Genomic DNA, 21,668 nt, shown 5'->3' on the forward strand with positions numbered 1-21,668 from the left:
GTCACCTGGAGCTGGCTATCAGTCCAGCCAAGGGTCAAAGAAGTGTGTGTGTGTATGTGTGAAAGAGTGAGATCTATAAGTTTTCACCACAACCCTTTGTAACAGAACTCTTGCAGACAACCCCTGGGGATTTGACAATATGGTGTAGGTATCCCATTCTCTAACTCTAAAATTATTCACACACAGACATCCATCATTCCAGATTGAGGTCCCCATGTTTCTTAGTTTTCAAATGTACAGTGAGTAATACAAACATGAATATATCACATATTGATTGTTTATGAGTAAGTAGATAGTATAACATTGAATTATTCCTTTCAAAACCACAAAAGAATCAAATATCAAAACTATTGGCTACAGTTTGAGGTTTACATCCTCTGGAGTTGTTTGTTATTGTTCAACAGTGAGTGTGTGAGCCCTCGTGACACCAACGTCTGAGATATGCTGTAAGTGGTCTGAGATAACCAGTCTGTGTGAAGTGGATCTAAACCAATCATGAGGCCAGGATGAATACACAACATATCATTAGTAGGAGGAGTGGGTCCAAGCTTTGTTCATGTCAGCATTCCCATAGCTTAGCCACGTATCGACCCCTCCCAGGGCAGCCCGCCTACCTATAAAAGCCAGCGGTGAACAGTGAAGTGTTGGGGTTTGTGCAAACTTCCACCTGAGGGGACTATTACCGTCAGCCTGGGTCAAAGACCACCGCCGGCACAAGCAGCCAGCAGCCACAGCAAGAAGCAACACCACCCCAAGAAGAAAAATGCCTCCCTTCGAGAAATCTATGGAGCTGATGTCTTTCAAGCAAAGAAAATGCCTTGGTTGGTGCTTCTATTCTAGTCGATTGTTTTATTCTGTAGTCATTCTTTATGATAGCTCTAGTCTTCTTGATCAATTATAATTATGGTGATTAAGATGATCATAGCCTATCATTGAAGAGTGCATGATACATTTTGGTCGACTCACTTGGTGTTTTAGTTCATTCTACACCCTATATTATAACTTCTGGTGGTCTATAATGAAGTGGTAATGTTCTTCTGTTATGCTTTTTCTAGCAACAAGACAACATGAAGTGTGCAGTATTCGTACCAAATTCCCAAACAAGTTACCCGTGAGTAATTTTGCATTTTGGTAAATGATTGCCTCCAATCAAATGCAAGGAATGCTAACAGTTGTCTATCTGTGTTCTCTAACTGTGAAGGTGATCGTAGAGCGTTACCTCCGTGAGAAAACCCTTCCCCTATTGGACAAGACCAAATTCCTGGTTCCATTCGAGCTGACCTTGGGTCAGTTCCTCTGTCTACTCAGGTGAGCACTGGTTGAGGGTGTGTGAAAAAGGATTTGTATTATGATAAAATCTATGTAGATTTGCTGACAGTCTGTGTGTTTAGTGTGCGTGTGTTTGCATATGGTATTGACCATGTCTTCACGGGACCCATGTGATAACCCCTCTTCCTATCCTCTACCTCTCCTCAGGAGTAAGATTGACTTGGAGTCCACCCAGGCTCTGTACCTGTTGGTGTCAGAGAGGAGCATGTCCTGCATGTCGTCGAGTATGGGAGATGTCTACTCCCAGTACAGCGACCCGGATGGCTTTCTTTACATCACCTATGCCTCACAGGACATGTTCGGAGGGGACGTGGACGCTACCCCTCCCTGCTGAGCCCAAACAATGGGCTCCTACTCAATTTTCTGAAAGATCTGTCTTCTCTTCACTTCCTCTAATTCACTGCACTGATCTGGCAGAACTGGCCAGGTGAAAACCAGTCCAAGTAATGATGAGCTTCCACCATGTTGTTTTCTCCTGTCAAGTCTTTGACGATGAAGTGACAGTGAACGGGAGGAAACAGGGATTTTCAAGCACTTGAGATTGAGCTATTCTCCCGCCCTTCTACCTCACAAATGGACTGCGAATCACAGTACTGCACCTTCGTCCTTCTCTTGGTTAGTTTCTGACCCCTTCCAGCTCTGCCAGAGCTGGACTGAGATGATTGAATACATCGATTAATGAAAGAGTCCAATAAGATTTAAGAGATAGAAAGAAACCTCTCTAATAACTCTTTAATAATTTAGTAAAATATCTGTCGAGATCATTGTCGTAACACCAGAGAGAAATAGGTTGGCGAAGGAAGCCCTACATGGTGGGTACTCACCCTGACAAGTGAAATTCCCTCCTGTTGGGATATTGTATCACTTCCAGGAACCACGAGGTCTGTTGGGTGCTCTGGGGTCTCCCCCAAGGGCCTATATCTCCTCTGTTACCTCCTCCACCCCTCAAAATAAACATGTTGAAACGGAGGAAAATAAGGTCAATGGGAAGATCTCAATTGCATACTCCTCATGTTCTCTCTCCTCGTCTCCTTCTCAAAACCCATTGGAGGAGAAGGCCGGAGGGGAGGGACCTCGAGCTTTCAAATCTAATGGGTTTTGAGATGGAGAGGAGAGAGGACTTGAGGAGTCTGCTGGTCTTACCTCTTAGCACTTTAAGCTCTCCTTTCGGTCTTCCTCATGAAACATCATTTCCACAAAATGTGAATTTGTGACCTTCAGGCACAGTGTTATTAAACACAATGTTACAAGTCAGACTAAGTGTTATGCGTGTTATTTGGACTGTTTACGCTCAATGAAGACTTAGATATGTTCATGTTGTATGTCTAACAATGCCGTGCTCTGTGAAATCAAATGTCATCGAAATTCCCAAATAAACTCCCTGTCCTTTTAATGTATAATATGGTTTGATTTTTGGCTAGTCAAACATTCTTGTAATTTACTATTCCCCATAGCATCATATAATCATAACAGCATGTATTTTCTGTTCAAGGACAAAGTCATGAATGCATAACTTCACATGCATCACCTAAGTTCCAGTAACTTCAGAGAATCATGAGTTATACTAGTCATGTATGATTATTGGAGCCAGACCTGTGCCCCATACAGACATACAGGAATGCCATGACACACACACACACACACACAGTACTTTCACACAAAGCTGCCATGCTACTTCCCACCTCTGTCTTAGATGTGACAACCTTCTACACATAGTTGTGTTACATAACCTCCTGGCTGCATTTAACAGTACGGGTCAGTGTGTCACAGGGCCATTGGGGGAGGGGGGTCCTAGCGTAGCGATAGAGGACTCTAGTGCCCCAAACAAATGGATTTAACATAAAGGTCCTGTAACTTTGACATGGAAGACCATATTTATGTGATCTATACCTTGGCTTTTTACCTGTTCAAACTAAAACACACTAGGTGGCAGTGTGTACCCCTTCAGTTTGTTTGCCAACTCATGGAAGTAGTAGAAGAAAACTGACTACTTCAAAATGGAGATGGCCTCAATGGCACTGCCCATGCTCTCACAAACGCCATAATGGGACAGATACAATGTGATGTCTTAGTCTATGGGGCCAAGGTATTTTCAGAGAAGGACAGAATGACAGTGACCCAGAAATGGACTGATGGAGGTAGAAAGAGATGGAGACTGTTTCCATGTCTCTAAACCTGTTGAGAAGCTAACAGACAAGGGGAGAGAGACAGTGAGAGTATAAGGGTTGAGTCAAGAGGATACGCATACCCACTCACTTCACACCATCGTGGCCATTCTAGCACCCTTTGCACATGTTCTAGAACTGGTACTGCTGTTGAAGAGGGGTTTAAACCGGACAACTGGGTGGGTCTCTCTCGGTGGAGTCAATGTTACGAGTGGCAAGGTGCTCTATTTAATCACGTGTGAAGAACACAGAGATGCTAAGGAAGACTTGTGAAATGGCTCATTAGTGTCGTGTCACAGGTCTTACATAATGTGTTGTTGGGTTACCTTAGGGCACTGATAGCATGATGTTTTCCCATCTGCCTTATACTACTACTGATAGCATGATGTTTTCCCATCTGCCTTATACTACTACTACTGATATTATGAAGACGTTGAAGCATGTAAGCAAGATCATTTGAGCTGTAAACAGATTGTACAGTAAACCAGAACAGATACTTTCAACACAGACATGGTCGTGGCCAAAAGTTTTGACAATGACACAAATATTAATTTCCACAAAGTTTGCTGCTTCAGTGTCTTTAGATATTTTTGTCAGATGTTACTATGGAATACTGAAGTATAATTACAAAGACTTTTATTGACAATTACATGAAGTTGATGCAAAGAGTCAATATTTTCAAGACCTCTGCAATCCGCCCTGGCATGCTGTCAATTAACTTCTGGGCCACATCCTGACTGATGGCAGCCCATTCTTGCATAATCAATGCTTGGAGTTTGTCAAAATTTGTGGGTTTTTGTTTGTCCTCTTGAGGATTGACCACACATTCTCAATGGGATTAAGGTCTGGGGAGTTTCCTGGCCATGGACCCAAAATATCGTTGTTTTGTTCCCCAAGCCACTTAGTTATCACTTTTGCCTTATGGCAAGGTGCTCCATCATGCTGGAAAAGGCACTGTTCGTCACCAAACTGTTCCTGGATGGTTGGGAGAAGTTGCTCTAGGAGGATGTGTTGGTACCATTCTTTATTCATGGCTGTGTTCTTAAGCAAAATTGAGAGTGAGCCCACTCCCTTGGCTGAGGAGCAACCCCACACATGAATGGTCTCAGGATGCTTTACTGTTGGCATGACACAGGACTGATGGTAGCGCTCACCTTGTCTTCTCCGGACAAGCTTTTTTCCGGATGCCCCAAACAATCAGAAAGGGGATTCATCAGAGAAAATGACTTTACCTCAGTCCTCAGCAGTCCAATCCCTGTACCTTTTGTAGAATATCAGTCTGTCCCTGATGTTCTTCCTGGAGAGAAGTGGTTTCTTTGCTACCCTTCTTGACACCAGGCCATCCTCCAAAAGTCTTCGCCTCCCTGTGCGTGCAGATGCACTCACACCTGCCTGCTGCCATTCCTGAGCAAGCTCTGTACTGGTGGTGCCGCGATCCCGCAGCTGAATCAACTTTAGGAGACGGTCCTGGTGTTTGCTGGACTTTCTTCAGTGCCCTGAAGCCTTCTTCACAACAATTTAACTGTTCTCCTTGAAGTTCTTGATGATCCAATAAATGGTTGTTTTAGGTGCAATTGAACTGGCAGCAATATCCTTGCATGTGAAGCCCTTTTTGTGCAAAGCAATGACGGAACGTGTTTCCTTGCAGGTAACCATGGTTGACAGAGGAAGAACAATGATTACAAGCACCACCCTCCTTTTGAAGCTTCTAGTCTGTTATTTGAACTCAATCAGCATGACAGAGTGATCTCCAGCCTTGTCCTCGTCAACACTCACACCTGTGTTAACGAGAGAATCACTGACATGATGTCAACTGGTCCTTTTGTGGCAGGGCTGAAATGTAGAGGAAATGTTTTTGGGGGACTCAGTTCATTTGCATGGCAAATAGAGACTTCGCAATTAATTGCAATTCAGCTGATCACTCTTCATAACATTCTGGAGTATATGCAAATTGCCATCATACAAACTGAGGCAGCAGACTGTGTGAAAATGTATATTTGTGTCATTCTCAAAACTTTTGGACACGACTGTACAGTACCCTAGCACAAAGATGCCAAACAAGCACTGTATTGATGGAACAGTATCTCATCCATATCCATTACTCACAACAGGAACTACAGTGGGGCAAAAAAGTATTTAGTCAGCCACCAATTGTGCAAGTTCTCCCACTTAAATAGATGAGAGGCCTGTAATTTATCATCAGACACTTCAACTATGACAGACAAAATGAGAAAAAAAATATCCAGAAAATCACATTGTAGGATTTCTAATTAATTTATTTGCAAATTATGGTGGAAAATAAGTATTTGGTCAATAACAAAAGTTTCTCAATACTTTGTTATATACCCTTTGTTGGCAATGACAGAGGTCAAACGTTTTCTGTAAGTCTTCACAAGGTTTTTACACACGGTTGCTGGTAATTTGGCCCATTCCTCCATGCAGATCTCCTCTAGAGCAGTGATGTTTTGGGGCTGTTTGCTGGGCAACACAGACTTTCAACTCCCTCCAAAGATTTTCTATGGGGTTGAGATCTGGAGACTGGCTAGGCCACTCCAGGCCCTTGAAATGCTTCTTACGAAGCCACTCCTTCATTGCCCCTGCGGTGTGTTTGGGATCATTGTCATGCTGAAAGACCCAGCCACGTTTCACCTTCAATGCCCTTATTGATGAAAGGAGGTTTTCACTCAAAATCTCACGATACATGGCCCCATTCATTCTTTCCTTTACACGGATCAGTCATCCTGGTCCCTTTGCAGAAAAACAGCCCCAAAGCATGATTCCACCCCCATGCTTCACAGTAGGTATGGTGTTCTTTGGATGCAACTCAGCATTCTTTGTCCTCCAAACACAACGAGTTGAGTTAACAAAAAGTAATATTTTGGTTTCATCTGACCATATGACATTCTCCCAATCTTCTTCTGGATCATCCAAATGTTCTCTAGCAAACTTCAGACGGGCCTGGACATGTACTGGCTTAAGCAGGAGGACACGTCTGGCACTGCAGGATTTGAGTCCCTGGCGGCGTAGTGTGTTACTGATGGTAGGCTTTGTTACTTTGGTCCCAGCTCTCTGCAGGTCATTCACTAGGTCCCCCCGCGTGGTTCTGGGATTTTTGCTCACAGTTCTTGTGATCATTTTGACCCCACGGGGTGAGATCTTGCCTGGAGCCCCAGATCGAGGGAGATTATCAGTGGTCTTGTATGTCTTCCATTTCCTAATAATTGCTCCCACAGTTGATTTCTTCAAACCAAGCTGCTTACCTATTGCAGATTCAGTCTTCCCAGCCTGGTGCAGGTCTACAATTTTGTTTCTGGTGTCCTTTGACAGCTCTTTGGTCTTGGCCATAGTGGAGTTTGGAGTGTGACTGTTTGAGGTTGTGGACAAGTGTCTTTAATACTGATAACAAGTTCAAACAGGTGCCATTAATACAGGTAACAAGTGGAGGACAGAGGAGCCTCTTAAAGAAGTAGTAACAGGTCTGTGAGAGCCAGAAATCGTGCTTGTTTGTAGGTGACCAAATACTTATTTTCCACCATAATTTGCAAATAAATTCATTTTAAAAAAATCCTACAATGTGATTTTGTGGATATGTTTTTCTCATTTTGTCTGTCATAGTTGAAGTGTACCTATGATGAAAATTACAGGCCTCATCTTTTTAAGTGGGAGAACTTGCACAATTGGTGGCTGACTAAATACTTTTTTTGCCCCACTGTATATCATTTCCAGGGCAGTGAATACTCTGTCAGTAGAACAGTAACATATGTATTGTATATAGTAATAACTAAAGACACAAGAGATGGCTATGGTCCCAATCAAAATAAAAACGGGGTAAACTGGTCTTAAACCTAAACCAGTCACACTAAGACATGTTGTGGGGATCATGTGGAACAGGGTCAGAGCATGACAGAGTATGGGGATCATGTGGAACAGGGTCAGAACATGACAGAGTATGGGGATCATGTGGAACAGGGTCAGAACATGACAGAGTATGGGGATCATGTGGAACAGGGTCAGAACATGACAGAGTATGGGGATCATGTGGAACAGGGTCAGAACATGACAGAGTATCACACAGTCTGAGTTTCATGCTGGGCCCATAGGTGAGCGTTTGACATGAGGCAAAACGTGTGTGTGTCACAGGAGGTTGGTTGCACATTAATTGGGGAGGATGGGCCCATGGTAATGGCTGGAGAGGAATGGATGGAATCGTTTCCATGTGTTTGATGCCAATACATTTGCATAGTTCTAAAGGAGAGAAAGATGCAGAATGTTGTTTTGCTGTCACAGAGACACAAAGGAAACATATAAAGAATAAAACAGCTACAGTAGGTTTAACCTTCATTGTATGTAGTGGGCATCAAGTTCAAATAGTAAGAGGTGCAACACAAAGCACAACAACAACCTTCAAGGTGTGAACAGACAACTGCTTCTACAGATGTAAAACAACCCACATGCTGTATTCAAACAGCAGATGAGCCTGTTATACAGTGAGAATGCCAACACACAGAAGACCAGGGTGCCTCTGCATAACTCACATTCCTGTCCCTGGACCATTCTCTACGAGGTAGATGTCGTTTGAGTGAAAAATATCTATGATTACCATAGAGACAAGGCATTGTGTGCAAAACAACTAGGCAGGGTTGGGTGGGGTGGGGGCATGTCATAGTGATGGAATGAGAGTTGTAGAAAAAGTCAACATTGTCAATTGCAATCAAGTAAATCGGTTGAGTGTAAACATATGGTTACTCTTGTACTCTGTTTGAATCAAATATGGAAATAAGACCATCCAATGATTTGAAATGGTGCAAAACAGGTTGTGGTGAAACCAGTCTAGTTGTTTAAAACTTGTTTTTGAAAGCTTCGATGGTTTCAACTTTCAACTAAAAATGTATGTCTCTATCCGTTTATGATTTATTAACTTTTTCAACTGTCCTTCCAGCATTGTAAATGATCTCCACATGTTCACTGTGAAAGTTTTCCAGAATCTCATAATCACTTCCTTCTCTTTCACACTCTGTCAGTATCTTCACTTGATCAATAGTTCGACAGCTGCATCTCTCCACCCTTGTTCAAAACATATTTTACAAGCAGATAGATAAGCCGAGTCCTGTCATCAGGTGTTTGCTTCCAGCCCAGCAGACTGTGACCAGTTCTCACCTACAGGGGGCACTTATGTATTCAATTCAATTTGACATTTCTAAATAACACAATGACCAAACCGGCTGCACATGTATAACCGTGCGTATGTTGAGTTGGTCTAATCCCCACCAGATGCGACCAGTACAAGCCGGTTGAAATATCAAAACTCTGACACAAAATTGTGTGTTCTCAACTCCGACAATTAATCCACAGATCGAAGGGGAAACCTAGCTAGTTTCTAGTAATCTCTCCTCGTTCAGTCTTCTGTGGCAACCAACTTTAAGGTGCATTACTGCAACCAACAGGACTGGAGTGTGGACTTCATCTTTCAATCACCCACGTGGGTATGTAAAAGTTTTCCAACATAGTAAATACTAGACTACCTTCTTGGGATAAATATTTCCTTTTAATTCATCTGAGAAAATAATAAAATGGAAGCATTTGAATGCATCCCATAGTAAACAGACGGGAAATACAAAAATATAGATAAAATATTCTAATTTAGAATTGTTTTTTCTTCAAAAAGGATGTTAATTATGCCTCTTTGGATCAACATATGGACAGCATATTTTTTGGATCTGATATATTTGCAAAACATTTATTTAGCAAGTTTCCCCATCCCATTCCCTCATGCAGCAATCAACCCATTTCGTTCCGTTAATGTCCATTCATAAGTACCAACTCTCCACCCGCCCAACCATCCCTCAGCTAATCTTCAGAAACATTTTCCCCCACGCCTCAAAACAACCCATCCTTAACCCAGCCGCAGCCCTCCCCAGTCTGTCCCTGGCTCATTAGATTGTGGTTTTCCCCCTTCCTCCCAGTCCCATATCACTCTCCCATATCAATCTCCTGGTGGCGTTTAGAAGGTGGCACTAGGTGTTCCGGAAGCTTCCCTGGCAGCTCATGCCCCTCCAGCTTCACCTTGATCAGGTGATTGGCCAACGCAAACTCCTCGTCGTCCAGGTAACCATCCTTATCCACATCGGCCAGCTTCCAGATCTTGCCGAGGACCGTGTTGGGCAGCTTGGACTTCACCATCTCCTTCTTGGCTGCCGCACCTGACACTTTACCATTGATCGGCGACAGCGTGTAGAAAATCTCATCGTATGAGGGTTTGTCCCTGCCCACCACCCACTCCAGCTCGTCGATGCCTTCCCCGGCTCCCTCTCCGTAGCCGTGGCCGAAGGGGCCGGACATTGTGCCCTCAAAGGCGCCTCCGTGGACAGCCTGGCTGGGCATGGCGGCTTCCTCCTGGCGGACCAGGGTCATGAGGCGGGCGATGTCGTTGGCCAACATGTCCTCCACAGCCTCTAGCAGCTTGGGCTTCATGGTAGAGAACTTAGAGAAGTCGTGGCCAGCCAGGAGCTCCTACAGAGATGAAGGAGAGGGGAGATGTATACTATGTTAAAGGTCTGATGTCATTAATAAAGAATGTGTTCATCATTGGATGGTCTTCATTTCTTCAACAACATAATATGGAGGATAGGATAACACTTCAGTTTGTAGAGTCACATTCATTAACCTCTGATATGGATGTGTGTACGGAAACTATACCATCAACTTTTCTCTGAAGAAACAAAGGCTAAACTAGGTATGGATTCAGAGGCTCCATCTCACCTGCATCTTCTTGAGTTTAGGGAAGTCTCCAGGGGAGATCTGATGTTCCCTCTCTATCTTCAGGTACGTCTCTCCCAGGTTGGCGATCAGCTCCTTCTTCTTGTTCTCCTTCCCAAACACACTGGGCATCTCCTTCTTCAGAGAGCTGATGATGTAGGCATGGACCTGGACAAGGGTTCAAAGGTCACAAAACCTTTAGAAACAAGCTATTGACCCAGACTGATATTCTGCCATAATAAACCTAAAGATGTAGGCATGGACAAGGGTTCAAACATCCTTTAGAAACTACCGGTTGACCCACAACAAAATACTACTAACTTTAACTCTGCTCCTCTCTGCTAAAGTGCCCTCTTGGATATTCCATCACACATCTGGGAACCCTCCCCCATCCCGTCTCACCTTAGCCAGCCGTGCCCTCTTGATGAGGTCATTGAGTTTCCGGATTGCTGCATTCCGGGGAAGCCCCTGGATGTCCTGGAACAAGTCCTGTTCCTCAGCCTCAAACAGCTTCCTGTTGTCAGGGATCAGGAGAGGCTGGGCCCAGAACGACCCGATGTACACCCTCACCACCTGAGGACCACAATACACACACACTCAGCAAAAAAAGGAAACGGCCTCTCACTGTCAACTGTTTATTTTCAGCAAACTTGACATGTGTAAATATTTGTATGAACATAACAAGATTCAACAACAGACAAACTGAACAAGTTCCACAGACATGTGACTAACAGAAATGGAATGTGTCCCTGAACCAAGGGGAGGGGGGGGCAAAATTAACAGTAACAGTCACTATCTGGTGTGGCCACCAGCTGCATTAAGTACTGCAGTGCATCTCCTCCTCATGGACTGCACCATATTTGCCAGTTCCTGCTGTGAGATGTTACCCCACTCTTCCACCAAGGCACCTGCAAGTTCCCGGACATTTCTGTGGGGGGGAATGGCCCTCACCCTCCGATCCAACAGGTCCCAGATGTGCTCAATGGGATTGAGATCCGGGCTCTTCACTGGCCATGGCAGAACACTGACATTTTTATCTTGCAGGAAATCATGCACAGAATGAGCAGTATGGCTGGTGGCATTGTCATGCTGGAGGGTCATGTCAGGATTAGCCTGCAGGAAGGGTACCACATGAGGGAGGAGAATGTCTTCCCTGTAACGCACAGCATTGAGATTGCCTGCAATGACAACAAGCTCAGTCAGATGATGGTGTTACACACTGCCCCAGACCATGACGGACCCTCCACCTCCAAATCGATCCCGCTCCAGAGTACAGGCCTCGGTGTAACGCTCATTCTTTCGACGATAAACGTAAATCTAGGATATCCTACTCTGACTCAGTGTAACTCCCCAGGTAGACTAGGAGATCCTGCTCTGACCCACCATCATCCCTGGTGAGACAAAACATCCGACTCGTCAGTGAAGAGCACTTTTTGTCAGTCCTGTCTGGTCCAGCGAGGGTGGGTTTGTGCCCATAGGCGACGTTGTTGCCGGTGATGTCTGGTGAGGACCTGCCTTACAACAGGCCTACAAGCCCTCAGTCCAGCCTCTCTCAGCCTATTGCGGACAGTCAGAGCACTGATGGAGGGATTGTGCATTCCTGGTTCTGGTAGGTGTGATGTTCGGATGTACAGATCCTGTGCAGGTGTCGTTACACGTGGTCTGCCACTGCGAGGACGATCAGCTGTCCGTCCTGTCTCCCTGTAGCGCTGTCTTAGGCGTCTCACAGTACGGACATTGCAATTTATTGCCCTGGCCACATCTGCAGTCCTCATGCCTCCTTGCAGCATGCCTAAGGTACGTTCACACAGATGAGCAGGGACCCTGGGCATCTTTCTTTTTGTGTTTTTCCAGAGTCAGTAGAAAGGCCTCTTTAGTGTCCTAAGTTCTCATAACTGTGACCTTAATTGCCTACTGTCTGTAAGCTGTTAGTGTCTTAACGACCGTTCCACAGGTGCATGTTCATTAATTGTTTATGGTTCATTGAACCAGCATGGGAAACAGTGTTTAAAACATTTACAATGAAGATCTGTGAAGTTATTTGGATTTTTATGAATTATCTTTGGAAGACAGGGTCCTGAAAAAGAGACGTTTCTTTTTTTGCTGAGTTTATGTATACACACACACGTTCAAATGTTGGGGTCACTTAGAAATGTCCTTGTTTTTGAAAGAAAAGCACATCTGTCCAGTAAAATAACATCAAATTGATCAGAAATACAGTGTAGACATTGTTGTAAATGACTATTGTAGCTGGAAATGGCTGATTTTTTATGGAATATCTACATAGGCATACAGAGACCCATTATCAGCAACCATCACTCCTGTGTTCGTAGCACGTTGTGTTAGTTAATCCAAGTTTATCATTTTAAAAACGGCTAATTGATAATTTGAAAACCTTTTTGCAATTATATTAGCACAGCTGAAAACTGTTGTGCTAATTGAAGAAGCAATAAAACTGGCCTTCTTTAGACTAGTTGAGTATCTGGAGCATCAGCATTTGTGGGTTCGATTACAGGCTGAAAATGGCCAGAAATAAAGACTTTCTTCTGAAACTCGTCAGTCTATTCTTGTTCTGAGAAATTAAGGCTATTCCATGCAAGAAATTTAGAAGAAACTGAAGAGCTCATACAACGCTGTGTACTACTCCCTTCACAGAACAAACTGTCTCTAACCAGAATAGAAAGAGGAGTGGGAGGTCCCGGTGCACAACTGAGCAAGAGGACAAGTACATTAGATTGTCTAGTTTAAGAAACAGACGCCTCACAAATCCTCAACCGCCAGCTTCCTTTAATAGTACCCGCAAAACACCAATCTCAACGTCAACAGTGAAGAGGCGACTCCGGGATGCTGGCCTTCTAGGCAGAGTTGCAAAGAAAAAGCCATATCTCAGAATAAAAAGATTGTCCATTGTGGCCCCAAACTTTTGAACAGTAGTGTATATGCCATTTAGCACACCTTTGTCAAAAGCGACTTAGACTAGTGTGGGTGACCCCAGAGAGAACACAATGGAAAGAAGTTGTTAAACTTTACTGTTTCTTTTATCCTTAAAATGTTGTTTTGTTTTGTTGTCATCCGACAGCTAAGGCAACTCTATATGTATTTAAAAATGTCTGCATCTGATATGGCACCCTACTCCCAATATAGAGTTACTTTTGATTGTGGGAAAGTAGTGAACTATATAGGGAAAGTAGTGTATTATATAGGGAAAGTAGTGTACTATATAAGGAAAGTAGTGTACTATATAGGGAAAGTAGTGAAGTATATAAGGAAAGTAGTGAACTATATAGGGAATAGGGTGCGATTTCAGGCACATCTTTGTCGAAATAAAACAAATAATAAGTCACCTCTGGGGTGTTGATGATCTTCCCCAGCGACCACATGAGGGCACCGTAGACCCTCATCAGCTGCTGCGTGTTGATCTGGTCAGCCTTGTTCAGCACCACGCGCATCTTGTCCTCGTGGTTCTTCAGGGCGCGGATCACCTCAGAGAACTCGTCTGAGATGTCCAGCTTGTGGGCGTCAAACAGGAGGATGATGCGGTCCACACGCTCCGCAAACCACTCCAGTACTGCTGCAAAGTCATACCCTGTAGAGCGGCAAGGCGGGTTACGCTGGATTCACACAGTCTGGACTGTCTATCAGCAAGACTTATGTTGAGGAGGAACCCCAAATGAGATTGTGGGGAGAAAGATGACAAAATGAATAGGAAAAGTGGATATTGGGTTTTGATGGTGTGGGTTGTGGTGTATTGTGGCTAACATGACCCTATAATGGACAACACTACTGATGGACATACTGAAAGTATAGAACCTATGCAGCATGTTTCAAAACGTCTCTGATACTGTCCAAATATTCAAACGTGTTCAGTGCCATCCTCTTTAGCCTATTTAAAAAACAACAGGAAACAGAGGAGTCTGAAAAGCAATAGGAACAGAGAGGCTTTTCCTTTTCTGAACAGAAGCCTGGGGAGTTCTGGCGCAGCGAGCCGAGGCTCTTTAAAAATACAAAGGAAGAGAAATAGAAGGGGGAATTATGGTTTTGATTAGTGCCGTCATCTGATCGGAGAAGAATGCAGGCAGTCAGTCTAAAAAGCTAATCTACGCAGCTGGCCACACAATCAGCACCAGATCTGCTGCACACGCATTCCAGGGGTAGGCTTTGTGCATGTGTGTGTCAGGGGGGTGGGAGGGGCAGTGGAAAGAGTGAGTGGGAGAGAACAAATGCGAGCAAGGGAAAGTGAGTGAAAGAGACAGAATCACAGACAGAGAGGAGAAAGGGAAATCATAACACTAGCATATCAAAACAGGAGAGAGAGAGAGAGAGAGATGGGGGAATCTGGGAATCTGAAAGTCAGAGGCCTGTGGGATTTAGAGGACATTCTTTCCATCAAATGGAGTTTGAAACAACTGTCTCCACACAATGACTACTGCACCACGCTCTCCAGTCTACCAACAACTGTTGCTTCTAACACACACAACACCAGCCCCCGGCACTGTCATACCCCCGATGAACAATACAGTCAGCTGTGTGTGTGTGTGTGGAATGATAGTGGTCTGAGGTATGCATGTGGTATTGAAGTACAGCATTTCATCCCCCCAAGGTTAAATAGGGTCATCTTGACACACATAGATGTATGCATTTACACACACTTTCCCTCTGCTCCTCCTCTCATAGCTCTTAGCTATGTTTATCTCTCATACGTTCCCTTTGCTCCTCCTCTCATTGCTCTTAGCTACATTTCTCTCATAAGTTCCCTCTGCTCCTCCTCTCATAGCTCTTAGCTATGTTTATGTCTCTCATACTTTCCCCTCATCTCATAGCTCTTAGCTATGTTTATTTCTCATACTTTCCCCATCTCATAGCTCTTAGCTATGTTTATCTCTCATACTTTCCCCCTCATCTCATCTCATAGTTCTTAGCTATGTTTATTTCTCATACTTTCCCCTCATCTCATAGCTATGTTTATCTCTCATACTTTCCCCTCATCTCATAGCTCTTAGCTATGTTTTTCTCTATCATACTTCTCCATGTTGTCCCTTCTTTCCTTGTCTCTACTCTCTTGGGATCTCTGCCCAGCTCTCTAGCAGTCTTGTTTAGCAGTCTTTTTGCTTGGGGGTAGATTCTGTTCATGTCTGGAACCAACAGAAACATGAACAGCTTCTACACCCAAGCCATAAAACTGCTAAATAGCTAATCGGAGTACCTGCATTTACTTCTTTTTTTGAACCCACACATTCTTATGACACATACACATAACACGGGTACACATGCATACTGACGCCACACAGACACCAAATACATTTCTGCTGTCTATCATTGATCCTGTTGCCTAGTCACTTTAACACTACCCATATGTACCTGGTACTCCTTGTATATAGCCATGTTAATTTTTACTTGTTATTCACTGTGTATTTACTTCTGGTGTCACTATTTCTTTAAAAAAAAATATCACACACACACATACATATATATATATATATATACACACATATACACACACACACACACACATATATATATATATATACACACACTAAGCATTCAACTCTGCAACTCACTGTTAGGCTACACTTGTTGCTTATGAAGCATGATGTGACAAATACAATTTGATCTCTCAACCTTTCACTTGAAGTGGGGGGGGGGGGGGGGGGGGGGTATGACCCAATAAGAAATTATATGACCAAATAGTATTAGCAGAATGAGCCAATAAGATATTGGCTGAACATTATCAGAAAATGTGCAACATAGGGATTGTGGGGAAACTCACAGTCATCTCAGTTCTAGTCAGCTTCCCTTCCTAGGACCCCAAATGTCATAAGAGTCAGTTGCATTAGTTGTACTTCTCTTAACAAAAAGAGAAGTCTTGCATACTATTCTCTCATCTTAGGTGAGGTTTAAATTGCCTGTGTTACCTCTGACCCACTTAGTGGTTGACCCCTTTATAGAGAACTGTGAAAAAAAAAAGTGTTTTTGCGTGGGTGTGAGGCTGACCTCTGCTTATCCTCTGTTTCTCTCCCGACAGGATTCCAGGGGTATCGATGATACTGATGCTCTCCAGGACCGGGTTGGACATCTGAGCACACGTAAATCTGCAAGGAGATGGAGTGGAGGGTGGAAGTGAAAGAGGTAGAAATAAAGAGAAAGGGATGTTGAAACAAAGACAGGCATTAATCTACGTCTAAACTGCTTACAGTCAACCTGTCACGGCTAGAAATGGGAATTGAATGGTTTGCCTAGAAGTGGAACAAAACAAAATACAAAAACAAGTTTGTGAGAGTTAAATGCTGCATAATTTATTAAATTGTCCATAGAATAACTAACTTATGAATAACCTTGACTCACTGGCAAGCCTAAACAATACATCATATTATAGTCGTGCATTAGTCAGCCCAAACATAATGTCCCTCAGCCTAAAACTTCAAGTGGGTAAGTGTATAATTGGGAGCAAATCATGAAACACACAGAGAAAACAACATGTTTTGTATCTGGAGAGAGAGGGCTAGGTCGGTCAAACAGAAGACTGCAGTTTCCTCAAGCAGGAACAACGATTGTTACGTTTAACCACTTAATTTCCTTCTCATCCCAGAACTCCGCTGCCCCACAACTCCGCTGCCCCGCCGCTCCCCCAGAACTCCCCCACAACTCCGCCGCCCCAGAAATCCCCCGCCCCAGAACTCCCCCAGAACTCCGCTGCCCCAGAACTCCGCTGCCCCAGAACTCCGCTGCCCCAGAACTCCGCTGCCCCAGAACTCCGCTGCCCCACCGCTCCCTCAGAACTTATATTCTGGACATTATACTACAGGCATTAGGTCACAATACTAGTAGAACTAAGCTCTTAGCTTAAATTATCACACAAACACTCATAGGAGAGGAAATTTAAGGCCAAACAAGAAGTAAAATAAATAGGGGCGTGAAAAGTCCTGTTGTAGAGGAGTATCATATCACAAAAGGAATATTACATATCCCAACCAGAAGCTATTGGTTACAGGCTACATCTGCACTGAGCTAAAGGCTGGAGCTGCCGCTTTCAAGGTGCGGAACACTAATCCTGACGCTTATAAGAAATCCTGCTACGACCTAAGATGAGGAATCAAACAGGCAAAGCGTCAATACAGGACTAAGATGGAATCCTACTATGCTGGCTCTGACGCTAGTCGGATATGGCAGGGCTTGCAGTTCTCTCTCTGCATTGTTGGGAAAGGCCTGCAAGTAAGCATTTCACCGTCAGTCTACACCCGTTGTTCAGTCTACACCCATTGTTCAGTCTACACCCATTGTTCAGTCTACACCCATTGTTCAGTCTACACCCATTGTTCAGTCTACACCCATTGTTCAGTCTACACCCATTGTTCAGTCTACACCCATTGTTCAGTCTACACCCATTGTTCAGTCTACACCCATTGTTCAGTCTACACCCGTTGTTCAGTCTACACCCGTTGTTCAGTCTACACCCGTTGTTCAGTCTACACCCGTTGTTCAGTCTACACCCGTTGTTCAGTCTACACCCGTTGTTCAGTCTACACCCGTTGTTGACGAATGGGATTTGAAAGTCCAAGCCTTCCAGTTGATCTAATATTTTTCACACAAAGCTCAGCACAACTGTGCTAACCTCAGAATCTCTCCCGCTCCACCAGACACTACTCAAACAGTAACCCCCATACCTTCTCCCCCCTCCCTCTCTGAACCCTTCATCAGGCAGCCCCACAACTCCCCAAAGTGAAGAAATACTATGAGGCTTGAGGACATTGTGTGCAAGACAAGTAGGCCCAAGTACTTAACATTTCCCTTTGAGATGTTACTGGAAGACCCCATGCAGTAATGTGCAGAGTCAGTCAGTGTCCTGAAATAACAGGCTGAGTTCAGTAAAACGGAACCCCATCCCGCTGACTCTTACTACAACCATTGTGGACACACACACACACACACAGAGAGCGGCCGATGGCTGGTTGTGGTAATTAAAGGCCAACGCTATGGTTATAGATCTATAATCATCTCACCATCTGTGTCTGTGCTGCTCCCTCGGTTACAATAGTCATCAGTCTTGTTGTGAAACAGCCCTGTCTAATGGGCCTTGTGACGCCTTCTTCATCTCGTCAATTAGCCTCTAAGCGAGGCTAATTATCAATTGACCCTCATTGACTTTCTCTGCTATGAGCCAACAGAAATCAATTTTACAGATGCATCCTGGGCAATGTAGTACCCCAGAACAGGAGTGAGCAGCAGTGTAGTCCAATATCAGTGGTGACCCATGTGTCTTGAACCAGCATATGGCGGTGTGCGAAGCACCACAGCTAATCTGGGGTTGAGGAAATGACCTATTGCCAGGTTGAGCACATGACTTCCTCTAAAACCTGTCCAGTCAGTCTGTAGCACAGAGAGAGACAAGGCCAGGTTTATCTAACCATCTGTTTAGGTGCTGTGTCTTGTGGTGACAGCCAAGCTCTCACAGAGAGGAGATATCCATTAGAAAGAAGGACTACTTCAGTAAAGGACACTGCAATAAACCAACCTTGAGGGATTCTGTGTTTAAAGTAGTGATGGGGGAAGAAAAGAGAAAGTTCCATATCGGGATAATATTTGACGATATTTCATATAGTATTGTTTTTGACAATATAATTTTGGCACTTGTTGGCTGTACTGTACCTCCACCAAAATGCCAGGATTCTTCCTTCATAGTTTGTTCTCCATCTTCTTTGTAAATAGGGAGCTAATTTGTTTTCAGCACTTTTATTTCCATTACTGATCAAAACCAGTTCTCATGGCTAATGTCCCACTGCAGCAGACGCGTGGTGAGTAATACGTTTGGAACATTAAATCGCAATAAAATCACAGCATCGGATCTTAATAATACATGTAGAAAATGGGGAGAATCATAATAGCCTACACATCCTATTGCACCTCAGTAGTGATAATTTGGTTTATTTAGAGATTGGATATGATTGGGATCCCCATTAGCCGATGCCTATTGTGAGGTCCCTGGCAATTCCCAGCCCTAGTTTGAAGTCTGAAAGAAAACAGAGAGCACACATAAAGCACCAGGACAGACAAACTCCCATTGATTGTTGTCATAATGCCATATAGAACAGACTAGAAAAACTGACTGTGGTGTCAGAATGTGCCATAGAGCAGTCTGGACCACTGAATCACTTTGATTTGTCATGGTAATGAGTCATTGAACACACAAGAAGACCAGATGAGTATTGACTAGTCGGCTGCGTTTAGACAGGGAGCCCAATTAAGTGGCAAAATATCAGAATTAGGCTGCCTGCAACCATTATAGCCTAGATTCTGACTTACTGTGCTGTCACAATACCATAAAGAACATACCAGCACTGCACTTTGACTTCGTCTCATAGCAGGCAGAAGTCACAGTGGGAGTTGGCCAGCTGTTACTACTGATGTGGCAGCTGTAGCCTGCCCTGGGATGTCCATTCAACTAAGAGGAAGACATAACTCACTGTGTTGCCTGGCTACTGTAAACACAGTCATTCATATTTTTTTTCATTTACCTGACAGTGACATGAGCCCAAATCAATCTGCTGCAGTGTAGCCAGACTAGGATGTGACTCATCTAGTTTAGGCTAGGTGCTGTTACACACTGTTCAAATTGCCACGGGGAAAAGGTTGTCTACTTGGCAAGGTGACTTTTCCAGATGGGTTAACAAACAGGTGTTTGTAGTGGATGCAACAGAGGCTACAATCTGTTGTGGTGATGAATTGAAGGTATAAACACCTTGGGCTAAATGACTGGAGGAATATGATGCAACAGTAGAGATTTTGTTTCAAAGAGTCCCTACATGGAGAGGCTTGTGCCAGAGGTATTATATGGAATGCTGGGAGTGGTGTCACTGTCAATGACATTATGACTGTCACCTGACACTTCATCAGATCAGGTGATCAACAATCAAGTAACAATGTTATGAAATGAGCTGCTGGCTATTAGTCATACGTATGAGGTATAGCCTTTTTGTATACTTGTACTTTACAAAAGGCATACCCTCCCCTACTAGTGCGTGGGAACTTGGAATGAGTATTTACCTGTTGAGGAACGCGTTACCAAATGCGTTGAGTTTGCGGAAGGGTTTTTTGGGGTCGACAACCAAGGCGTTGCCAGGTATCATCCCGTCCTGGTCACCGTGCATCACAGCTATGAAAGAGTCTGTCGTCGGCTCGGGCCCGATCCTCATACCAGGGAAGTCTTGTTCCATCAGGTGCCGAATAAAGGTAGTTTTCCCGGTCGAGTACTGACCGACCAAAAGAACCATGGGTTTGTTGTCGAAGTCCGCATCCTCGAGCGCCGGTGAATGGAAGTCGTGGAATTGGTAGCTGTCCTCCAGGGGAAAGAGTTTAGTCCGGTAAAGTTTCTTCAAACCTTGCGAAACATCCTGGAACGGTTCTGGCGTTTTTTTATCCCTAGTGCGGAACATGGTGGGCTGTTGAGCTGGTTTGACACAGCAGTGTCGCTTTGGATCTGAAAACAGCAGAGAGAGATGGCGATGTGGCTAAGTTGTTAGTGCAAATCTTATCATAGATCACAGTAGTGGAGTAACGTTGGCTAAAGTAGGCGAGTCTTGAAGTGTTGATTGTCCCTCCCTCCCGACTAGCCAAACACGCCCCAACTAGTTTGTACTACTAGTCAATCACGCACCAAGCACAATCCCTCTCCAGTAACTTAATAATGAATGTATCTAGCCGGCTATTGGCAATCTTTCATAGAAGTCGAGAGCGTAATTTCTCTTAAACATTTAATAATAAAAACACACTATCCTTTAAAAGGAGGAAAACATAACTTTTACCTGTCCTTTAGAGTTATGTGACCGCGTTCACCTGCTGGCTGACACTTGTGTGTGTGACACGCAGAAAGCGGAAGTGGAATGTGAACTTCAAAATAAAAGTCCCACCGAATGAATGAAGTACGTAGGCCAATCGTCGCTCCAAATTATGAAAGTGAGGAACGAGGATGAAGAAACAGGCAATTGGCTCATCGTCATCTTACCCAGTCTTATGACAGCTGCAGCACATTGCTGGTTTGGCCTCACTATCGCAATTCCTTAAAAGTTGGACTCAGCTCTATAATGCCCTGTCTGATAGCCAAATAAACATGTGTGTGTGTCTTCATTGCTGGCCCAAATATGTGGTAGGCTGTGGTAAAGACCAGACACACTAAACAAGAGAGACAATTACAGTAAATGCCAGTATCTTTATTGTGAAAAGAAACACTGAAAAGAAATACAATATAAATACATTCGTATTAAAAGGCCTACTCAAGTACAGTACATACAAGCGCACATACAACGTCACATACAGTAGATTTAGGTCTACACAGTGCACCCAGGATGATGACCAGAGGTGTCTCTCCGCCCATAACAGCAGCTCCACTGGAACCCTGAGCTATTCCATATGGAGATGCTGTTACAG

At 44.0% G+C, this 21,668-nt stretch overlaps 2 protein-coding genes across 3 annotated transcripts; one reads left to right on the forward strand and one right to left on the reverse strand.

Moving 5' to 3' along the window:
• The first annotated feature begins 534 nt into the window (after window positions 1-534).
• On the forward strand, window positions 535-2,724 carry map1lc3cl (microtubule-associated protein 1 light chain 3 gamma, like). The gene is made up of 4 exons (XM_031797419.1): window positions 535-821; window positions 1,056-1,111; window positions 1,202-1,308; window positions 1,477-2,724. Exons 1-4 carry the CDS (start codon window positions 764-766, stop codon window positions 1,661-1,663), a joined length of 408 nt encoding a protein of 135 aa, XP_031653279.1. The 5' UTR covers window positions 535-763; the 3' UTR covers window positions 1,664-2,724.
• Window positions 2,725-7,819: 5,095 nt separating this feature from the next.
• Window positions 7,820-21,166, reverse strand: LOC109864974 (EH domain-containing protein 1). 2 transcript variants are annotated; one of them, XM_020453071.2, is made up of 7 exons: window positions 21,047-21,166; window positions 20,289-20,721; window positions 16,242-16,339; window positions 13,595-13,836; window positions 10,653-10,823; window positions 10,254-10,418; window positions 7,820-10,004 (listed from the first exon to the last, which is right to left on the reverse strand). In XM_020453071.2, the coding sequence occupies exons 2-7, from the start codon at window positions 20,675-20,677 to the stop codon at window positions 9,465-9,467; spliced, it is 1,605 nt and encodes a 534-aa protein (XP_020308660.1). In that variant the 5' UTR covers window positions 20,678-20,721; window positions 21,047-21,166; the 3' UTR covers window positions 7,820-9,464. The 2 variants fall into 2 exon arrangements, with proteins under 2 accessions (XP_020308660.1, XP_020308661.1); XM_020453072.2 differs by having other exon boundaries at window positions 20,289-21,092.
• Window positions 21,167-21,668: the final 502 nt, after the last annotated feature.

Source organism: Oncorhynchus kisutch, linkage group LG19, assembly GCF_002021735.2.
Source record: "Oncorhynchus kisutch isolate 150728-3 linkage group LG19, Okis_V2, whole genome shotgun sequence".
Taxonomy (NCBI): domain Eukaryota; kingdom Metazoa; phylum Chordata; class Actinopteri; order Salmoniformes; family Salmonidae; genus Oncorhynchus; species Oncorhynchus kisutch.